Below are 15,978 nucleotides of genomic sequence, written 5' to 3'. Positions count from 1 at the left end.
CTCTCTTCAGTCTCTTTCGTAGAATCAGAGCTCCTTTATTATGTGCTTTGCTCTCTTTATTTGTGTGTCTGTTTTCCAGTACTCAGTGGGACGCTGGTCAGCAGCCCGCTTCTTCAGAATCATCCATCTGGTGCTTGAGCTCTGAGGCATCGCTTGGCCTGACAAAGCACTTTCTAACACATGCAAACAAACACATGCTCAAATAAGCACACACGCACACACATATTCTGGCCCAGTCTTTCTCTTGTAACAGTTTTCTCTGTTTCTGAAAACACAGAAATTCAGCTGCAGTGGACTTGTATCTGGCTGATCAATAACATCACAGTGTTTATTGAAAATGCTTTGGGATAAGGGACTTTGTTAAAAGCATGATGAAACACTTGACACAGAAATTGCTACAAGGCTTTATTGAAAGCTGCACTCTTGAATTACAAAGATCAGCATGTTTCCCCAAACTCTTGTTTTCATTTCTCAATGTATTGATCAAGGAAGCAGCCGATCAATATGTTACAAGAAGGTTCCTTATTGCTGATTTATATTACGAGAAATAACACAAACCTGCACTTCTACTTTAAAGCTGATCAATACTTGGCACCACAACCTCCTATTGATGATACTATACAGCAAAGAACCCAGATGTTGTAAACAAACTGTGCAGCTGATCAATAGATCAAGCCACAGCCTTTTAGCAAGGCTATTTTTGGGGAAGGATGCAAATGGTCATGCACCCTGCGCAGCGAATCAATGTACGGTCCCACACCCTCCCACTGATGATGTCTTGTTTTTGAATAAATGTGTGGTAAATCTGTTCATCATGAGCCAAATCCACAGAACAGCCTTTCAAAGAGGTCAAGGAAGAAAGATGTGTAGGATCTCGCTGAGAGGATCTTACAACATTTGAGGGGAGAAAATGTTCCCTTACATGTTTGGAGGATGAAAAATGTAGGAATGAATCTCTTGTGGAGGTCAAAGGGCATTATCAGAAGATACAAACTAAAAAAAGAAACACTGAAGAGCAAATGTTCACCCAGTTATCAGAGATTTCATGAATTGTTTTAACTCAAGCAGCCTGTTTTTGAAAATGTTGGTCAACTGGTCCAACAGCTTGGTTCACTGAATATCTGCTTAACTAATAGATGGATTTTCATGAAATGCGGTAGATGTACAGTGGGGCAAAAAAGTATTTAGTCAGCCACTGATTTTGCAAGTTCTCCTACTTAGAAAGATGAGAGAGGTCTGTAATTTTCATCAGAGGTACACTTCAACTATGAGAGACAAAATGAGAAAAAAAAATCCAGGAAATCACATTGTAGGATTTTTAAAGAATTTATTTGTAAATTATGGTGGAAAATCAGTATTTGATCAATAACAAAAGTTCAACTCAATACTTTGTAACATAACCTTTGTTGGCAATAACAGAGGTCAAATGTTTCCTGTAAGTCTTCACCAGGTTTGGTGACTAAATACTTTTTTGCCCCACTGTATGTATGCTCCGATACGCCTAAAGATGTCAAAGTCTCCCATCCTTTACTACAAAAGGACAAGAAAAAACAGATCCACACTCACTTTCAACTAGAAGCTGTTGCAAGCAAATATATGAGTGAGAGAGCAAGAAGTGTTGGTTGACCATTGTTGAGTTAGAGTTAAAAGTGCTGGTAGAGTAAACAATGTGGCAAAACTGAAATGTGATGCTATTGCCTGATTGTTTCTCATTTTTATACTCTAAATCAGGGGTTCCCAAATTTTTCAGCCTGCGACCCCATATAGGTGCCAAAGACTCAAGACCCCCACTCTCCCTCAAAGTGATTTAATGTGGCTTCATTTGTCTGCAAAAAACTAGCCTACCTATGGTGGCCCTGAAGTGCAAATCACAACGGCAAATCAGAAAACACAACGGCATTTCAGAAAACACAACGGCTAATCAGAAAACACAACGGCTAATCAGAAAACACTACGGCAATTCAGCATTTCTATCACTGATTTGCCGTTGTGTTTTCTGATTTGCCGTTGTGATTTACACTTCAGGGCCACCCTACCTACCTATATGAGCATACGGCTGTGTATCCTGTGCCTTTATGAATTAACCTACTGCTACTAAAGAAAGGCAGAAAACTCAATACATTTTCTATTTTCAAGATTTTATTCAAAGTTTAGCTACTATTTTTGTAGATATTTTTTACTATGATGGGTAAAATTGAAAATGTTAAGATAACTTAACAAAAAACATTCCGGGAGATATCTCACGACCCCCAACTAGCCCCTCCCCTTTGAGCTCCTCCAAAACGACGCCCCCCGCTCACATGCACGAGCGCCGCTGATTCACGACCATATGATGGTGACTGATTCCAAACCGGTCCTCAGATCATTGTTTGTGTTTTGCACTACGTCAACTCAAGTTTCACTCTGTGGTAAGAAAACACCAAAACATTCTCATAGTGAAAGTTAAAAACACAAACAAACATGAAATGTACGCTTTGCAGGAGGCGGGCAGAACAGCAGAACTGGATTTGATTGGTTTCATCATTTGGCTCATGATGGCAGGGATTGGTTGGTGTTTTCCCAGGTTTACTCCGGCTGTAGATAGCAGCTTTTTTTACCTCTTTTTTTAAGAACTCATTATGTATTGATTGACATCAGGACATAAAGATCATTTTAACCAGTATAACAAAAAGTGTATCTAAATCTGACTACCAACCCCAGCTTTAAGTCATCATACAGATATTTACACCGGTGACTCAGAGCACACTACAGCTCGTACCTTGCTTTAAGCAATGAAATTAATTCTCTCTTTATTTCTCCCTGTCCCTGCAGGAGCTGGAGGCTGGTCCCCCCTCACCTCAGACAGGTATCAGTGGTTGGAGGTCGACCTGGGCGAGCGGACCAAGATCACCGCTGTGGCAACTCAGGGTCGCTACGGCAGCTCTGATTGGCTGACGTCGTACCTGCTGATGTTCAGCGACACGGGACACAACTGGAAACAGTACAGACAGGAGGACAGCATCGGGGTGAGTCCATGTCTAAGAGAAAAATGCCATAAATAGCATCAGATGGAATATATCAGTAACAGACGAAGCAGTGATGTGTGCTTATTTGCGCTGCTGGTGTTACGGATAAGGAAGCAACGGGACATCAAGTGGCTCCTCAGACAGCAGCACAACACAATAACAAACACTGAGAAAGTTCAGCTTTGTGCTGTGTTTGAAGTCTCTGCTCTGATGTGATGAAGCTGTTTTTTCCCTGAAATCACTGAATAAGCTGCATTTTTCCACTTTGTGCTGTCGTCTGACTGAAAACAGTCTGTAACGGGTTGTTTTGTTACACAAGACTACAAAAACAGTTCAATGATGTCAAACTCAGAGGAATACAGCTCCATTATTTAGTAATAGATCCCAGATTTGTCCCAGCGTATTAACAGAGAAACATTAACTTTCAAACAATACTCTCCTGATGAAAGAGACAAAGATCATTCTGTGAGCGACACAGAGGAGTTTATCTCTAATGTACGACGGCATATTAGGGCCTTTGTTTGAAATTAGAAAATAACAAAAGACCCAGAGGAGAAGAGTCATATTCTGAGATTAAAGCAGAAATATGTGAGAAACCCAATCCTTGGAAAATAAGTATTTATGGAAGTCAGGTTGCTTCACTTTGGAACATCCTGTTCACGCAACAGATGCAGCCAGTAAACAAGGGATGTCCCATGCATTGTAAGTGAGGATTAGTGTCTGTGGGAAACATGGCTCCATCACTTCCCTAACCTTACCTGACAGACACAAAACTACAGCGTAAACTAGTGTTGAAATAACAGAGGACGTTATCTTTTAATCAGAGCACAGGAACCACAGTTAATCTGAGGTTACTATCAGAACACACAGCCGCCCCAGCTGTTGCTCGGAGTCGCTCTTCTGTGGGTGTCTGGGAGGGAACAGACATCAGATGACTGGTCTGGATGATTGATGAAGGCAGGACTGGGGTAGACTGGATGACAGCCAGAAGTTGGTGGTTCAGAGTGATGCATTATTGGGAATCCCGCCAATCGAGCGGTAACGTGTCGTGCTAAGCTGGTGGCATTTCACACGGAGGTCTCATTCAGGCCTGGTGGATAAATCACCATCCTTTAATCTATTTCTTCTTTAATGTAATGAAACAATAGAAAGTCTCAAATAGAGGATTCAACCTCAAGGTCTAGTGGTGTGAAATCCACCTTAAGTACTGATACAAATATACACACAGTGTCCTGTAGATGCAGAATCAGGTCATGAATATAAAAGTAAACACCACTCAGGTTCATTACAGCTGCTTCCTCGGGACGACCACAGTCATATTTACAGTAGCTGGTGTTTAGCAGCTCAGGTCTGCAGGGATCAGTCCGTCCTAAGGAGATAATCACAGTCATCAGGAGTCTTTGACTTCTCATTAATAATGGATGATCTGATGAGAGAGCTCTGCTGACTTCGCGATCTTGTTGCCAAAACACTTATCTGCTTTTGACGGACGCAGAGCGGGAATGTAGAGAGGGCTGGTGTCACTCTGCTGGCTGAGACACTGAAATCAAAGAGGAAATATTCCACGGTGTCTTGTTGTAGTGCTTAAAATGTAAGATCTCGTCTGTCATTTGATTATTTTTGTTTTTCAAATTACCCCTTAATGCCTCAGACGCTGCCTTTGAACGTATAATAATCTACCTAAGTACTCTTTTATACCACCATAAGTCAAAAAACTGTTTCCCCATCAGCTTCTCTCTGTAGACCTGAGTCAGACGATCAGCAGAGGCAGTGAGGCGTCTTCCCCGGGTAGACACATTTCCTTGTTGCACAAGTGTCCGAGTATCGTGTCAGGCTTGTTTTTGTCCCACACTGGTGATGGTACATGCTTCCGCGTGCAGTCACAGGAATCGTAAGCAGCCTCTGATCCTGTTTCTGCAGAAAGCGAACACAGTGACAAATCCTGGGAGTTGAGTTTCTCACATGCCTGCTCCTTCAGCTGAATGCCAAAGCACACGAGGGCCAACACACACGGAGAAATAATCTGTATTAACCTCCTGCTAATCTGTAAGAGAGCAGGAGCAGCTCTCAAAACTTGAAAATATGTTGATCTGACACTCTTCATAAACTGAACACAAACCATTTCAGAGAGCATCTGAACTCTCAGCCGAGCTTACAGCCTGTCAGAGGAACAGGTTAGCTGCAGAGATGTTGGATCCACCAGAAGATGTTTCCTGGCTGGGTTTCCGCTCTTCGTTTCAGGGCTGAGAACAAGTACAATGTAGAGAAAAAGCAAGAACTTCTCACCTGCTGTGGTTAACAGACGTATAAGAAACATCTGACCACCCCTCACTCTGCATCTGTGATTCACAGTCTACTAACAAAGTCTCGCAATTAAAAGTGTGAACCTCTGCAGTTCTCCTTCTCTGTGTGAGAAAAGCTCCCTGTTCCCCCTCCCCCTGTCTCAAACACTTTTCACTCTCAGGTCGTGTTTGTCAAAGAAAATCGTGTTGTTTTTTCCTCAAAGTCGTTTGCTGAGCTGAAGTCTTCTGGCTCACCAGCTTTGTGGGAACAAACTGTGTTCAGCTGCTTTGTCTATAAAAAGCTGCCACATGACCCGTGAGTCTCACTGATGCCTCCGAGCTGTGCCTTATATTTACATAATGTACACTACTATCATACACATCAAACAAAGGCTTCATTTTTATGACTGTGATGTGTCCTCATGCCTCCCACAACCCGAGATAGATGGAGCCAGCAGAGCAGTGACACCTTTGCACCAGTGTTTCATGTCGCTAGGCCCACAATATCTAAAGCCCGGCTTATACTTCAGTGTTGACCCTACGCCATATCAATAAATCAATCTTTATCAAACAGACCAAATCACAACAAATGTTACAGGTCTAGATCCTACTCTATGTTCTATTATTAACAAAGACCCAACATCAAGACAGGATAAGATCCAGTCCCATCTTACAGACAGGACTCAGTCTGATCTCATCTTAATCCACCATGAGCAGAGCACTTTGCAGCATTTAGCAAGTTACAGTGGCAAGGACAAACTTCCTTTAACAGGCATTGACCTCCAGCAGGATCAGACTCATGTTAGACACACATCTGCTGAGACCGTGTTGGAGAGATGAAGAGAGACAGAGAGATGATAGTGGTGAGATGGATAGTAGTAGTTGAAGCAGCTGAAGTCTGGCACGTCTCTGACAGAGATCAAGAGGAACGTACGAGACAAGGGAGCTCAGGGACTCCAGGAGGGTTATTAACTTTAATGGGACATGAAGAGTTAAAGTAAGTGACAGGCAGAGAGGAGAGAGGGGATCCCAGTGTGTCAGTCTAAGCCTATAGCAGCATAACTAAGAGCTGGTCCAAGCCTGAGCCAGCTCTAACTATAAGCTTTATCAAAAAGGAAAGTTTGGAGCCTATTCTTGAAAGTAGAGAGGGTGTCTGCCTCCTGGACCCTGATTTGTAAATGATTCCAAAGGAGAGGGTCCTGATAACTGAAGGCTCTACCTCCCATATTATTATTAGAGACTTTAGGTAGGCCTAAAGGCCTGCATGTTGGGAGCGTAGTGTTCGTAGGGGTAATAGGGCACTATGAGCTCTTTAACATATAAAGGTGTCAGACTCATGTTAGAGAGACATCTGCTGAGACCGTGTTTGGGTAGGAGGTTACTCAATGTCTTATTTCTTTTGATAATTTCACCTGAAGAACCTTGATTTGCTTGCCGTGACTCTATCCGAGGTCACGATGTCCACATGCAGAAGTGTCCTTGAGTCTTGTGTCATTACGTGGTCTAAATGGGGGACCATTGCATGTAATGTCAAAGTGCTTTGAGTAATCAGGAGACTTCAGAGAGTGCTATATTAACACAGTCTGTTTGATAATAGAACTGATGACACAACACTGCTGTCAGTTGCAATCAGACTACCAGGAGTGGGGTTCGAACCCACGAGGGCTGTTGCCCATTGGATCTTAAGTCCAACGCCTTAACCACTCGGCCATCCTGGTACCTGTTTTAGGCTTATTTCACCACAAGAAAATTTAGGAGACTTAATGTGCAACTAAATATTTCCCAGTGCTATCTTGCCAGCTTGTTGATGTTATCAATCACTTACCTGATGCCGGACCCTGACTGGTAGATGATTCCAAAGGAGAGGTGCCTGATAACTGATAAGGCTCGACCTCCCATACTACTTTGAGAGACTTTGGGTGTGACGAGCAGGCCTGCATGCTGGGAGCATAGCGTTCTAGAGGGGTAATAGGACACTATGAGCTCCACTGTGGCCGATGCAGTGATGAGCACTACATACGATGTTCGGCAATTCCCGAAGTTCTGTAAATGCAAGGAATACGATGTCATTTAGTCAACCAATCACAGGGCTTTTGTAGTTTCGTTTCGGAGGATGTGCACGTCAGGCTACCTCTTATACACTGCAATTCCACAATAGTGCTTCAGCGGAGTTCTGCCATCATTATGTCTTTGTACTCACACATTGCATCCCGAAGAGTGGTGTCCCAGTGTGTGATTACACATCGCATTAAGGTGTTGACGAAGTGCGAGAAGCACAGCTTGTAAACACACAGCGGGAGCGCCACAAACACCAACACTCAGACATGCACATAAAAACAACGCTTGTTCTGCTCCGCAGGCTCCAACACTACACATCGACACCTTCTACACATCGACACCTTCTACCTCCCATAATGCCTCTGTTACTACCTAAGGATCAGAGCTGGAACGACTTTCCATGCATTGAACACTGCATACGAGGGGTAACGGGTGTGAATATCCTGCCTTGAAATGGCAGCATGTAAGATCCTCTTGTGGGCCTGCCTTAAATAGATGAATACACATATTAGAGAATCAGACACACACACACTTGTATCATGCACTTTTATAGGGCGATTATCTTTAACTCAACACAGTGTCTCTTTTCAAGAAATGAGGAGGTCCGGCGTCAATTTCTCCTGATTAAGGAGGGATTAATGAGTTAATTATGTGTCTAAGCTTTTATTCAGCAGAGGGAGAGCCAGTTAACCTGCACGTCAACTTCAAGGCAGAGATGTAATTAGGATAGATTGCCAGATGGGAGAGATGGAGAAGGATGAGCAGAGCGATCCATCAAGCATTCAGCAGTCAGCCCAGAGTCAGAGGAGACAGACGGATGGGTTGATCTTTATATTCAAAATATTCAATAGAAAATTATCCTGAATAATTCAGAATTATATAGTTTGAATAACTTAGTAGCTGCAACTGCTTCATTTGAAAGTTGTTAGTGTCCTTTCAGATGTACTGTTTGATCCTCTTTTAGTCTGACACAGTCTGATGCTAACAGCTCTGCAGAAAAGGACCATAAGTTACCTTTTTATGTGACTCAAATGTTCAAATAGAGCTTATTGTTGCAGAAGGATTCATCTGAGTCAAGAGCTGCATCTTGAGCATGGTTGGAGCTGCTTCATAATAAAGATGTAAGTTTGTATTATTTTCCCTCCTGCCCCTGAGACAGTTGGTCAGAAGCAGCTGTGGCTCAGTGGAAGAGTTGGTCGACTCTCGATCCAAAGGTCGGGGACTCGAGTCACAGGCACAGATGGAGCCACCTGTGAGTCCAAGCCCATGGGGACACATTCTCAATCTTTATTTATAGAGCCCGAAATCACAACAATGTTATCTGAAGACTCTCTAGACCGTACTCTACATGTTCTATTATTAACAAAGACCCAACATCAAGACAGGATAAGATCCAGTCGCATCTTACAGACAGGACTCAGTCTGATCTCATCTTAATCCACCATGAGCAGAGCACTTTGCAGCATTTAGCAAGTTACAGTGGCAAGGACAAACTTCCTTTAACAGGCAGAAACCTCCAGCAGGACCAGACTCATGTTAGACACACATCTGCTGAGACCGTGTTGGAAAGAGGGATAGAGGGAGATGAAGCGAGAGAGAGATGATAGTGGTGAGATGGATAGTAGTAGTTGAAGCAGCTGGAGTCTGGCACGTCCACAGCAGCAGAGATCCAGAGGAACCTACGAGACAAGGGAGCTCAGGAACTCCAGAAAGGTCTATGGTTAGTAACTTTTAAGGGATAGGAATAATTAAAGTAAGTGATATGGGGGGAATGGGAGAGAGGGGATCAGGGTTCAATTTTCCAGGCAGTTACGCCTATAGCAGCATAACTAAGAGCTGGTCCAAGCCTGAGCCAGCTCTAACTATAAGCTTTATCAAAAAGGAAAGTTTGAAGCCTATTCTTAAAAGTAGAGAGGGTGTCTGCCTCCTGGACCCTGATTTGTAAATGATTCCAAAGGAGAGGGTCCTGATAACTGAAGGCTCTACCTCCCATATTATTATTAGAGACTTTAGGTAGGCCTAAATGCCTGCATGTTGGGAGCGTAGTGTTCGTAGGGTAATAGGGCACTATGAGCTCTTTAACATACAAAGGTGTCAGACTCATGTTAGAGAGACATCTGCTGTGACCGTGTTTGGGTAGGAGGTTACTCAATGTCATATTTCTTTTGATAATTTCACCTGAAGAACCTTGATTTGCTTGCCGTGACTCTATCCGAGGTCACGATGTCCACATGCAGAAGTGTCCTTGAGTCTTGTGTCATTACGTGGTCTAAATGGGGGACCATTGCATGTAATGTCAAAGTGCTTTGAGTAATCAGGAGACTTCAGAGAGTGATATATTAACACAGTCTGTTTGATAATAGAACTGATGACACAACCCTGCTTTCAGTTGCAATCAGACTACCAGGAGTGGGGTTCGAACCCACGAGGGCTCTTGCCCATTGGATCTTAAGTCCAACGCCTTAACCACTCGGCCATCCTGGTACTTGTTTTAAGATTTGGATCTTAAGTCCAACACGTTAACCAATCGGCCATCCTGGTACCTGTTTTAGACTTATTTCAACACAACAAAAATGGGGAGACCTAAGATTTACTGTGCAGCTGAATTTTTCTAAGTACATGAAATGCTCAAAGGCCAAAGGTCAATCTTTCAAAAATGATGAGCTAAGGGTTTCCCCTGATAGATCAACCTGGTTGAACACACACATACTGTGCTGATGCTACTTCAGGACACTATACTACTCTTTTGCTTCAATATCTCCAAACAGAAAGGGACCTGACTTCAGTGAAGTGTCTGCTTTTTGTGCATGTTGAAGTAAAATGAAACCAGGGAGCACATTTTAATCATGTTTGTGTGTTTTCAGTCTTTTCCAGGTAACAGTAATGCAGACAGCGTGGTTCAGTACAAACTGCAGCAGCCTGTGATCGCCCGCTTCCTCCGTCTCATCCCTCTGGACTGGAACTCCAGCGGGAGGATCGGACTCCGGCTGGAGGCCTACGGATGTCCTCACAGTGAGTCTTTTCTCTCTCACAGGCCTGACATCACTCTCAGGGGTTTACTATAAGGGTTAGTCTAGTGTTTCTCAACTGGTGGGTCATGACCCAAAAGTGGGCCGCGGACTCGTTTTGAGTGGGTTGCGGGCCTTCGGCTGTGGCCCCCGAACTGTTATTCCTTCACTCTGTGTTTTGGTCGGGTCACCACGTGTTTACCGGGACTTGTCTCCATGTCAACGATATGCAGACAGACTGTTACTGGGTAACTTAGGGTTCACTGCTGCGAGTGCAATTTTTAACTTTCACTTTCCTTTTTGGAACAGTTCGCATATTGGCACTTTGCATATTGGCACTTTGCTGTAGGACCCTAGAATGAAAACGGTGTGTTCCAAGTTTGCTGCTCAAAGAAAAGTGGACGGTGAAACCTTTGAATTCACTCACCCTCCAACCACCACAAGACCCATGTGCTTAATATTCCAGGAGACTATAGCTATGATGAAGGTTTCCAATTTGAATCGGCATTATAACAGTCCCTCCAGGAAGTTGCGATTTCACGATCTCAACTATCAACGCAAATTCAACCAATCAGCGCGATTTTTTCGCGGCCTTGCAATTTTATACAATCACCGCAACTTTCCCCCAACTTTGACCAATTACCTTAATCTCAGCCCCTGTACATCATCGGTTTTGTCATCAATTTAACTTCCTAGGAACATAAACATAAGTCCTCACTTGATCGGCACTTTTCAACAATAAAACACGCACAGAGAACGGGTGAAGAGAGGGGACAGCAGGCAGGACAAGTGACCATGACAACATTGTTATTTATAGATTGAGGGGCTCAGTGTTCGCTTGGTCTCTACCTGCAGCAGGTGTGCTTTATGAACCAGCTCTCCTCACCTCCATGCATCTGTCTCATCTTCATTGATGATTTTTACCCCCCGGTGTGCGTTAGTGACAAAGACACAACCGGGGGACGTCTGTTTGATATTTGAGGTTTGACGTTGTTGCCGCTCTCACCGTAAAAAGCTCCGCGTCTACAGCTTGATTTAATCCAGTTTGCTGAAATATCAGACACATTCAGTAAGTTTTGATCAACTCCTGGTCAACAAAGAAGCAGATTCACTTCACTTCAGAGTGCCTGAACTGACTGACTGTGCCTCTGTCGCTGCGAGGTGCATTCAGGGACCGTCGTAAATGTGAAATACAGCCCTTTCATGACATTTTTCTATGAATCAAGAGAATCAAATACAGTCACAGTGGTCACATCAAGAACGTTTTCTAAAAACATCTGTAATTTATCGTAGTTACTTGCCCCTGAGATGTTATTGGGGAAAAAAATAAATAAAAAAAATCGCAACTTTCAACGCAATTTTTTCAAAAAGCTGTCGCAAATTCAGGCTTTTTGGGCCGCAACAATCACAAAAAAATCCCGCGAAATCCTGGAGGGACTGTTATAAGATGAAGCATATGAATTTTGAAGAGAAATTTCCTCAAAATTCAGAGGTAAGAACTACAAAATAAATGCACTGAAATCATCATATCAAGCTGCAAGCAGGACTCTTGACACATCTATGACACAAAAACACACAACAATATTTACTGTTGTGCTTATAAATATGTATACCCTGGCAGAATTTATGATTCCTTGGGTAGTTTCTGTTGTCATTGTGATATAAAAAGAGTAAACACAGTTGTTTGATAATAATTTGCTTCACCCAACCACTAACCATGAGTTTTTCTCTTATCTTTCATATTCTCTGAAAAATGGCCAAAAAAATCACAAATTCTGCCAGGGTATGTAAACTTTTGAGCACAACTGTAGTTCATATTTTTGTTGTTATTTTGAATGAAAAGGACATTTGTTTTGAATATTACAGTATTATTGCATTTGGTCTGACCGACCTCATTAAATGGACCTTTGGATCATTGAAAAAAAATATTTGTGGCCCTTTAGGATTTGTATTTGAGTACCCCTGGTGTAGAAGAAGACAATCAAAGTATTTTTCTTATGGGAAATAAGGATGGCTAAACGCAAATAATACAGCAGCTACATTACATATGGACTTTATTATATTGATAATACAGGACGACAAAAACCTCAGTGTGTTGTGTGCACCGAGGTGTTGGCAAGTGAAAGTATGAAGCCGTCAAAATTAAAGCGACATTTGGAAACAAAACTCTTCTCTCTTTTAGTAGCATAATTTTTTTTATAAAATGTTATGTTATGCCAAAACTACATATTTTTTAATAACTAGTTCTCACTAGTTAGACTTATTTGTTTCATGTTTGTGCATAATATTCTTGAAACCTTGTGTCCCTAATATGCACTTTTTGATTTACATTAAAATGCAGCTGAAAGGGCATATTTCTTCTTCTAGCATCGCCACTTGCTGGCTGTTTTGGGTTTACCAGTACACTTGTTTATTTTGTGTATTGGCATAATCTGATATTCTGTATCTCAGGTTCAAACTGCACCATCTTTATATGAAATCAATTTGATAAATTGAAAAATGTTCCTTGATTTGGGTTGCGACTTATCGCCAAGGGGTGATGGTGGGTCCAGAAGCCAGACCAGTGGTCTAGATGACCACACACGCAGGACTGAATTTGTTTAAACTTCTTAGTGAAATGCATCCAGGCTGTGTGATTCTGGTCTTGTCCTGTAGAAGTGTTTCTAACAAAGAACTATCTCATCCCCCTTTATCTTAAATGTCTAACATGCAACTCTCAGTGAATATTTGGCTTGATAAAGGCTGTTTGGGCAGCATGGTGTTTATCGTCTCATCTGAATCTGACCCTGACGATAGCTGACATTAAAAATAGATACATAGAATCAATTAATCGTGTCTCTACTGTCGCTCATAGAGAGGCATCAGAATTAATTTCAGTCTGTTTCCTTACCAGCTGAAAACTTCCTACAGAAGCTTTATCCATCCATTATCTTGACCGCTTATCCCGTTAGGGGTCACGGGGGGCTGGAGCCAATCCCAGCTGACTTAGGGCGGAAGGCAGGGTACACCCTGGACAGGTCGCCAACCTATCACAGGGCTACAGAAGCTTTAAGTGAAACACATTAAACCTATGATCAATGTATTTATGAGGAACAACAGGAGAGTAAACACTATTTTTCTGTTAACTTTTGAACTTTTAATTGGCTGACAGATTGTTTTCCTGACAATAACAATGATGTGCTGTGTCCTCTGAATACTTGTTTTTTTTAGTGTCTCATACAATTCAATTCACACCACTGTTAGTGAAGAAGAAACACTGTCACACTCTTCTTCTGTAAGTAAGGAAACATATTTTTTCTCAACGGTTTAATTGGCTCCTTCCCATTTTGGGATTTCAATACAGTTTTGCAGGATAAACTCTGGCAGCAACACAATGAAACTAACACTTCACACTGTTTGTACACACTCAATGTCTCCTGGTGTTTTTAACTCACTGCTGCTCTCATGGTGGAGCTCACAGGTTCTTTGCTGTATCCATCATCCACATGCTTTGACAGTGAAAATGATCACCTGACCTGTGTCACGTCATGGGAACATTTTTTTGCTGTTGATAAAAGCTCCTCTGCTCGGGTCAGTTGGACGTACTGTATGTGAACACAGCAAGCAACGAATCAAAGCTAAAAACATCCACTGCTTCAGCTGCTGGTTTTGTCCAGCTCATCAAACCAGGAGAATTACCTCCTCATCATTAGACCCTTCACTTTATCCAAGCTGCTCTTGAACCTTTACGTACTGCTGTCAGAGCTTCCTGGCCTTCAAGTGACACTGCTCAGCTGACTTCTGGCCCATGTTCTCACTCACAAATAAACTTTTATATTTTTGCCCAAATGTCAAGGAGGCATTGACCTCCTCCTTGCTCCAAGTAAACCTACGACTCATTTTGTTGTAGTTGGCGTAATGGAGCAGGCTTACATCAATGCAAATGGTCAAATTCCACCAAATCTGTGTCCAGTCCGTATCAGCACTAGATCTGATAGGTTTCTATTCTAGTCAATGTGTTAACTTCCACTGTATCCGCTTCGTTGCGTTCCAGCTCCGTTTGATCCGACAGAACAGAGCCCTCTGGATCAGATACACAAGACTTCTATTTTAGCCGGATGCTGGAGGAGAGGAGGAGGTGAATCCTTGAACCTCGGTCACATGACTCCAGCTGTCCAGCGCTCCTGCTCTGTGATGCGTTCTGAGAATGCAGCGGATCGGAGATGGACCGAACATGGATCTAGCATAAGTCCGATGTCACTGTTAGATCAGTTAGGTTTTGACTTAATGACATGTTGATGAGAAGCTTCTGCAGCCATGACTAACTCCTGGAAGATACATACCTGGCCTGCATAGATAATTCTAGTATAAGGACCTAAAATCTGATGAGACAGAGTCAGAAAAAAACAGGACAGAGGGTTAGACAAAAACAAAACAACACAAAAGTAAGGCTTGTTATGTTGACATCAGAGTTACAGACCGTAGGAAGGACAAGAATCCTGATTTTATTCCTTCTTAGTGAAGAATGTGAGAATAAAGTGAGACCTTTTTGTTTGCTTTAGTTGTGCTTCATGGTTTGAAGCCCTCTCACCTCTACTTCCTCTCTTTCAGGCTCTGATGTCCTGAGTCTAGACGGCTTCAGCAGCAGTCTGGTGTTCAGGTCGAGTCCCGGGCCGAGGCAGACGTCCAGAGATGTCCTCTCTCTGCAGTTTAAAACCCTGAGGAATTCTGGGACGCTGCTGCACGCGGAGGGAGAGGGAGGACTCGGTCTCAGTCTGGAGCTGGAGAGAGGGAAGCTGCTGCTGCTGCTCAGAAAAGGTACAACACAGAAGATACCTGTATACACTCACAGATCCTGATATTTGCTAGGATGTTTGAGGAGACATTTTTTTCTGAGTGAATCTAGAAGTATTTTAAATTTAAATAAAGGTGCAGAGCATTTGTATGAATCGGAGGACAATAGAAACCCCTCTGAGAAACTTTAGATTGGTTGTGGTTGGGTGGAGACAGACGACGCGCACGCTGCTGCCTGATTGGTTGAATCTTATCTCACGCTCTGCTGTCTGCTTACAGCCATGATGGATGGTTCCCGCTCGCTGTAGCATGTGTTAGGGGCCGGACTCGGTATGACTTGATGCATGGCTCACAGGCTGTACAGAGGAGTGTATGTGTGTGTGTGTGTGTGTGTGTGTGTGTGTGTGTGTGTGTGTGTGTGTGTGTGTGTGTGTGTGTGTATGTGTGTATGTGTGTATGTGTGTATGTGTGTGTGTAAACAGGGTTAAACCAGAGGTTGTTTGGCTGCCATGCTGAATCATCACCATATGGCTCACCTCTCCTCAGGAACCCCATCTGGCTGCTGAAACCCTTCCTTCACCCATCCGCGCGCCTTTCCCTCCACCACCCCGTCTACATCCCTCCATCTTCTCCTCCGTTTGCCTCTCTCTCTCTGCACTTTCATATCTCTCAAAACACTCCTCCTCTTCTATCTTTTCATCTCTCCCTCAGTCTACCTCTCTGCCATGTGTCTTTTTCAGATATTCTCTCATCCCTACATCCTTATCTTCACTCATCCATCTTTTCTTTCATCCATATTTTTTGCAGCCTCATGCCAAGTTATCTCTGACTCCCCAAAAGAGAGCGAATCCT

The 15,978-nt window shown here is 43.0% G+C and overlaps 1 protein-coding gene and 2 non-coding genes across 3 annotated transcripts in view; 1 reads left to right on the top strand and 2 right to left on the bottom strand.

The window, feature by feature from the left end:
• LOC117826857 (contactin-associated protein-like 4) overlaps positions 1–15,978 on the top strand; it is a 176,865-nt gene that overhangs the window by 73,267 nt on the left and 87,620 nt on the right. Inside the window, exons 3-5 of the mRNA XM_034703237.1 lie at positions 2,812–3,005; positions 10,210–10,357; positions 14,944–15,150. Coding sequence (XP_034559128.1) covers positions 2,812–3,005; positions 10,210–10,357; positions 14,944–15,150 — 549 coding nt within the window. The remainder of the gene's footprint in view (positions 1–2,811; positions 3,006–10,209; positions 10,358–14,943; positions 15,151–15,978) is intronic.
• On the bottom strand, positions 6,923–7,005 carry trnal-uaa. Its single transcript has one exon. It is a non-coding gene; the product is annotated as a tRNA-Leu (tRNA).
• Positions 9,747–9,829, bottom strand: trnal-uaa. Its single transcript has one exon. It is a non-coding gene; the product is annotated as a tRNA-Leu (tRNA).

Source organism: Notolabrus celidotus, chromosome 15 (genome assembly GCF_009762535.1).
Source record: "Notolabrus celidotus isolate fNotCel1 chromosome 15, fNotCel1.pri, whole genome shotgun sequence".
Lineage (NCBI taxonomy): Eukaryota > Metazoa > Chordata > Actinopteri > Labriformes > Labridae > Notolabrus > Notolabrus celidotus.
The sequence above is the reverse complement of the archived record's forward strand: the minus strand, read 5'-3'. Positions and strand labels throughout refer to the sequence as shown.